This window comes from Bubalus kerabau, chromosome 1, assembly GCF_029407905.1.
Source record: "Bubalus kerabau isolate K-KA32 ecotype Philippines breed swamp buffalo chromosome 1, PCC_UOA_SB_1v2, whole genome shotgun sequence".
Lineage (NCBI taxonomy): Eukaryota > Metazoa > Chordata > Mammalia > Artiodactyla > Bovidae > Bubalus > Bubalus kerabau.
The window spans coordinates 167,661,501-167,668,701 of NC_073624.1; the positions used below are offsets into that span (position 1 = coordinate 167,661,501).

General features: G+C 39.1%; 1 protein-coding gene across 1 annotated transcript; it reads left to right on the forward strand.

Annotated features, from left to right (window-relative positions):
* Positions 1 to 1,622: 1,622 nt before the first annotated feature.
* LOC129657866 (olfactory receptor 49-like) lies at positions 1,623 to 2,658 on the forward strand. Its single transcript, XM_055588623.1, has one exon. The coding sequence runs from the start codon at positions 1,623 to 1,625 to the stop codon at positions 2,586 to 2,588; it is 966 nt and encodes a 321-aa protein (XP_055444598.1). The 3' UTR covers positions 2,589 to 2,658.
* The last annotated feature ends 4,543 nt before the right edge of the window (positions 2,659 to 7,201 follow it).

The following is a 7,201-nucleotide window of genomic DNA, read 5'->3' on the forward strand; positions in this document are numbered from 1 at the left end:
GAGTTTGAAGATTTTCTATTTTTAAATTGAACCTTAACAATTTCTTACTAATTTAGGACGTAAGGCATCCATTAATTTTTTTTATTAGGTCAATGAAAAGTATATCTCAACAAAGTGTTTTTCCCACTGTCCGTTAACCTAGGAGAAAGATCCTGGTTTGTTTTAAGAAGAGAGAGAAGCACATTGTGAAAGAAACACTGTTTTCCATGAGCTGCTTCATGGTGAGTACTTGACCATGGGACTAACTTGCAATCTAAAAGGTCAGATGTTTTAACCAGAGCCTTATGTTTAAGCTTCTAATGTGGACCATACATAGGTAAAGTAATAGTTTGGCCAAAAGGAATTAAATAAAATACAATCAAATTATGATTTCTTATTTACTAGAGCACTGATTTGCAGGAGATGCCCAGATGCCCAGATTGTTTCAATATACTTGGCTTACTTGGCTTCTAGTTAGGCATTGGCATTTTTTTTGAATAAAAAAAGAATGTTCCTCTAGTGATTGCAATGGAAATACAGGTTTAATTCTGCCACATGAAATACTTCCAATGTAAACAATTATTCCCAGAAAAAGGAACGTTGAAGAGTAATCTATGAAATAATTGAGTGGCAGAATGAAGAACTACCATTCTGCTAGGTTGGCACAGTGTGAAGGAATTTGATCCACCCATTGAATGTGTATTCATTGGATTTGAACAACCAAGTCATGAGACCATTTCCCCCCACCTCCAGTTTTAGGTATGGTTTCTCTTAAACCCACAAACTGTGTGGTTATGATACTATAACATACTTGCTTTACTGTTCACACTGGTAGTGCTGGTGTGTGTATGCGTGCAATGTTGCTTTAGTCCTGTCTGACTGTAGCCCAACTGCACCCCCCCTCCCACCGCCACCCGACCCCGCCTCCTCTGTCCATGGGATTCTCCAGGCAAGAATACTGGAGTGGATTGTTGTGCCCTTCTCCAGGGAATCTTCTTGATCCAGGAATCGAACCTGTATCTCATACGTCTTCTGTATTGGCAGATGGGTTCTTTACCACTAGCACACACAAGTCTTGAAGAAAGAACTCAGGCTGAACAGACTTCAGGAAAATACCTGGTTTGGAACCTGGTAGTAAGAAAACAGCTCTCTCACACCTTCTGTTACCGAAGGGTTAAAGTCAGGAGGCTTCCTAAATTGCATGGCATCCCGGAAACATAGAAATTACCACTGTGACCCCATGAACAATATTTTCTGCAGGATGACAGCCTCACTCTTAACTGTTGTGTATGCATCTGCAGTAAGTTTAATTTTGCTTTGTTTACCTTGTGTACTATGATTCACAGATATTATTTTCCAAAAAAGTTAAGTGATACATTAAAAATTATTATAAAAAATAAAAATAAATCTTTACCTTTACAATTTAAAAATAACTTATAATTAATATAATAATGTTATAATAGTAAAATGTTTGTCATTTATTATAAAGTACTTTCAAAATATAAAATGATCCCTCCTTCACAAATATACTTGAAAGCAGTGTTTTTATTTTATTGTATTTTTGTTTTTTTTAAGTTGCTATCATTTAAATTCTTTATTCTTCAGTAGTAGTATTTTCTGCTTCACAGATTAGGCAGAGAATGATGACAGTCAGAGAAACAGAGAGAACTGTGGGGGTGAAAAATGAGTCCACCGTCCAGGAGTTCGTTCTGGAGGCGTTTCCTGCCGCCCAGCACTTGGGGAGCCTCCTCTTTCTGGCACACCTGCTCGCATACCTGGCCTCTGTCGTGGGAAACACGGTCATAATCCTCATCACCTGGGCTGACCATCGCCTCCAGACACCAATGTATGTTTTGCTGAGCACTTTCTCCTTCTGCGAATGCTGTTTCATCACCACAGTCATTCCTAAACTGCTGTCCATCTTCCTTTCAGGAAGACAAACAATTCCCTTTCCTGCTTGCCTCACACAAGCCTATTTCTCTTTTTTCCTTGGAGCAGGGATTTTCTTTCTCATGGCAGTGATGTCGTTGGATCGATACCTGGCCATCTGCAAGCCTCTGCACTATGCATCCATCATGAACCTGAGGGTTAGTTTCCTACTGATTTCCTTGTGCTATTCTTTGTCCTTCATCTTAATCACTTGTCTGATGCTCAAAGTTTCCCAGTTATCATTCTGTGGCCCCAATATCATCTCTCATTTCTTCTGTGACCTTGGCTCCTTAATTCACCTCTCCTGCTCCGACACCAGCTCTGTTGAAACGTATTTCTTCTTTGTTACTTCGTTTGTCATTCTGCTATCCCTCATTGTAACCATCACTGCCTACAGCAACATAGTGGTCACAATCCTGCGACTCCCATCAGCCAAGGAGCGACAGAAAGCTTTCTCCACCTGCTCCTCTCACCTCATTGTCCTCTCCCTGATGTATGGCAGCTGTGTGTTTATTTACCTGAAACCGAAGCAGGTGAACAGGCTGGACTCCAACAAGGAGGCTGCCCTTGTGAACACGGTGGTGACCCCAGTGCTGAACCCTGTCATCTACACCCTGAGGAACAAGCAGGTCCACCAGGTTCTGAGGGACACGCTGTCCAGGGTGAGGTTGCAGAAGTAGAGTTTGGAGGCTAAGGGGATCCTCTTGATTCTCCAGTTCAGTTTCCCATCATTGGCAAAGTCTGTTCTCGAGAAGCTCTCCGTATGACGACCTGTCTCGTGCTACTTTTAAGCTGGATGGGTACTGTCTTTTTTCTGCAGTTCAATCTTGTGCCTATGCTCAGTTGCTCAGTCGTGTTGTTTGTGAGCCCACCTACTATAGCCCACCAGGCTCGTCTGTTCAAGGGATCTCCTGGGCAAGAATACTGGAGTAAGTTGCCATTTCCTCCTCCATGGCATCCCAACCCAGGGATCACACCTGTGTCTCCTGAGTCTCCCGCATTGGCATGCAGAGTCTTTCCCACTGGGCCACCTGTGAAGCCTTGTTCCTTTATTTGAAAATTTCATTTGTTCTCTATGTTGCTCTGATGATATCGTCCTTGAGTTTCTGATTGGTCTTAGATGAATTCAAACCAAACAACATTTATGGAGCAACTATTATACATAAATCATAAGATACAATATCTTTAAGGTAATAATTCAAGTGTTGCCAATCAGATTTAATAAATGTTCATGATACATTCTGATGCTTTAATTTTCTGATACCTATGAAAAATAGATAGCACTGTTCTTTACCATTAGATATTCAGGTTAGAATTTTAAGGAACAAATTTGTTTCTGAAAACTATGAGAAGTCATAGTGCAAATTAATGTTGTTTCATTAACTGAATTTGTTTATGTAAATGAATCTGCTATTTGCTCACTGGTTCTTCTTCTCTGGGTCTATTCATGTTATTGTAGTAACAACTCAGTGTATCTCCAGGTGGTTAAGATGAGCTCTTTAGTGTATCATCTTTGGCTGTATAAAACATTATTAAAATTTTCTTTAACTTCTTAAAACACAGACAAAAGCACATTTTTTTTCATATTTCTGTAACTTTATTATTTATACCGGCAACTGGGAGAGTGTTTTATGGGATTTCCTAGCATAATAATTCTGGATGTTTGGTTAAAATCTACCCTGGATGAAAAGGAAATAAAAAAATGGTAATGTTAATGACATAAGTAATTACTAAATAAGTCTAGTTCATATGGTTGGCAAAACTTGTTAAAACCTGAAGATCAAAGGTGAACAATTGAGAAAATGCATGGAACTGCATTCTCTGGTGGGAACCTTTGGTCTACAATCCTGGGTGGTCCCCTGCCCTATTACAGGAGAGAGAGGACAATCAAGGTACGCAAGTTTAAACCTGTGCGCTTATTTTTCTCTAACTGATGTTGCCAAGTTCTGGATTCAACTGTTTGTTGAAAGGCATGATCCCAGTAGCAAATGCTTTCTTCCCATCCAAGAGGTATTTTCTCCTTAGTGTGATCTTAAGGTGTGGGAGCTGCTTCCCTTAACATGTCTTCCCTGTTAAGGTAAATTCTGGTTGGCATTTTAGGTAGCAAAAACTAATAGGACTCGTACTTAGAAAACTTTAAAAGGAAAATGAGCGCATTAATATCTAACAAGTGGATTAAAGTGGAGTCAGTTACCGTGTTGACAGGTTCACTGAGGAGGCGACTCCCATCAGGAGACACTTGGCCCCAGTGGGGATCAGGTTCAGTCACATCTGACACTGCGTGTGCATGGCCTACTGGAACTTTAAGTATCTGACTTGAGGGCATATCTTCCTTTTAGCTTGTTCTGAGAAAAAAAATTATATTTAAGGCATAATCTCATCAGGAAGAATTTTAGACTGTCAAAAGAGTGTTCGGTGATTTAGATTTTTAAGCTTGGGAACAGTTTGATTATAAGCAGTCCTATGGTTTTCCAAGGACAGGTATGTCTGTGTCACTCCTTTCTCCAAAGTAGAAATTAGGTGGGTAATTTTTGAGCCTGATCTAAAGGTAGGGAACTCCTGAGAGTTCTGTGCATTAGATAAAAGAGCCATTTCTACCAGTCTTCACAGAGTTGATGTGGTCTAATTCACCAGTTTTTCATCTTATAGATCATACATTTGATATCAAGTCTAAGTGCTGCCTAGTGCTGCCTAGTCCTAGATTCCATAAATTTCCTCTTATATTTCCTAAAAAATTTTTTTTGTGTTTTAAGTTTGTCTGTATCCATTTTGGGTTAGTATTTGTATAAGCTGTCAGGCTTAGACTGGAGTTTTCTTTTGCCTGTGAATGTATAATTGATCCATTACCATTTGTTGAAAAATTATCCTTCTTCCATTGAACTACTTATATACCTTTGCCAAAAATCAGTTGGGCTTATTGTTAAAGGTCTATTTCTGGTTTATCTATTCTGTTCCACCAAGCTGTGTGTTTTTGTGTTCACCAATATCACACTGTCTTGATTCCTGTACCTACACAATAAAAATTAATACTGAATAGAGTAATCACTCCTATTTTCTTTATTTTTCAAGATTAAAAACTTATTATATGGCCCAGGCCTTTCAATATAATTTTTAGCATAAGTTTGTCTATGTCTACAAAAACTTTTCTGAGATTTTGTAGAAAACTGCCTAAAACCTGTTGATCAATTTGGGAAGATCCTACATCATTACTACGTTGAATCTCCCAATTCATAAAGGCTGTATGTGTCCTCATTTATTTAGGCTTCTTTGATTTCTTTCATCACAGTAGTCTAGTTTTCCACACATAGATTATGTGCATATTTTGTTAGATTTATACCTAAGTATTTTATTTCCTCTGGAGCTATTATAAATGGCAATGTATTTTAATTTGTTTCCGCAATTTTATTGTTATTATACAAATATGTGGTTTTTCTTTTGTGTGTTGATCTTGCACCCTGTGACCATGCTGCAATCACTTATTAGTTCTAGTAATACTTTTGTAGATTGCTTAGGGTTGTCTGTGTATATATTCACATAATTTCCCAACAGAAACAGTTTTATTTCTTTCCAGTCTTCATGCATTTTGTTTCTTTTTCTTGCCTAACTGCAGTGGCTAGAACTTCCAGTGTTGTCATGTTTTCTATCTCAGAGAGGAAGCATTTAGTCTTTTAGCATTAAGTATGATGTTACCTCTATCTTTTTCATAGATTTTTTTTTTGTCAAGTTGAGATGGTTTCTCTCTGCTCCTAGCTTGCTGAGAATTTATCTTTGTTTATTTTTTTTTTTTTGGGAAATATGCTGTATTATTTATTTATACCTGTGGCGGATTCATTTTGATATTTGGCAAAACTAATACAATTATGTAAAGTTTAAAAATAAAATAAAATTAAAAAAAAAGGATGTTTATTTTTTTTATCATGAATATGTGGGGAAGCATAAATCACTGCTCAACCTTGATGAAGAAGGTGTGGTTTTTCAGGTTGGCTTGAGGTTGGAGTAAGATTGGTACTGACAAAAATTCATTTTCTATTAGGCCACTGTCTTCTCAGTCCTTTGGCTAGGGGGCACAGGCTCTTTTTTTTTAAAAAATATTTTTTAAAATCTACCTACTAGCGATTCTATGCTGGAGGATTCTGCTGCACCCTGTCTGGGAAATATGATAGGCAAAAAGGAAACTCAGGGAAAGGACTGAAATGCTGTTCTTCAGGACTGTCCCTAGGCAGTCCACTGCCTTCTTCCTACTCTTCCAGAATCTTTCTATGGTTCTTTGTTGTGTTATATCCAGGGTATTTTCATTAAAGAAGGAGGACTTGGGAGAAATGGGTTACTTTACCTTGGTGAACAAGTCCTTGATGAACTTCTTATAAATCAGTTTTTCTTTTTAATGTGAAAGACATTCCTCATGCAGAAACCCATGTAAATTTAGATAAAGGATTGATTCACAGAAGAACCTTCATATTATTCTGTGTGTGTATGTGTGTGTGCACGCATGCATGCGAGGCTCTGTTGCTCAGCCGAGTCCAACTCTATGTGACCCCCTGGACTGTAGCCTGCCAGGCTCCTCTGTTCATGGCATTTCCCAGGCAAGAGTACTGGAATGGGTTGCCATTCCCTTCTCCAGGGGATCTTCCCGACCCAGGGATGGAACTCCAGTCTCCTGAGTCACCTGCATTGCCAGGTGGATTCTTTACCACTGAGCCACCAGGAAGCTATATCTGTTACTATGTACATGGGCGTGCTTGGTAGCACAGTTGTGTCTCACCCTTTGTGACCCCATGGACTGTAGTCCACCAGACTCCTCTGTCCATGGGATTTTTCCATGCAGGAATACTGGAATGGGTTGCCATTCCTTCCTCCAGGGGATCTTCCCAACCCAGGGATCGAACACATGTCTCCTGAGTCTCCTACATTGACAAGCAGATTCTTTATCACTTAACCACCTGGGAAGCACCTATTGTGTATATAAATATGGACAAAAGTTGTGAATTTCTGACTGTACCACATGTTATAATTATTAAAGCTCTGTTTTGAAACCAGAAAAAAAGTTGTGAATTTTTGAAGAAATGAACTAGGTAATAGAAGAAAATTCAGTGTCTGATTTGAATTAGTCAGAAGTAGACCTTTAAGCAAGGACTTGAAGAGGATTAGCTTATTTGCTGGAGAAGGCGATGGCACCCCATGCCAATGCTCTTGCCTGGAGAATCCCATGGGTGGAGGAGCCTGGTGGGCTGCAGTCCATGGGGTCGTGAAGAGTTAGACACGACTGAGCGACTTCACTTTCACTTTTCACTGT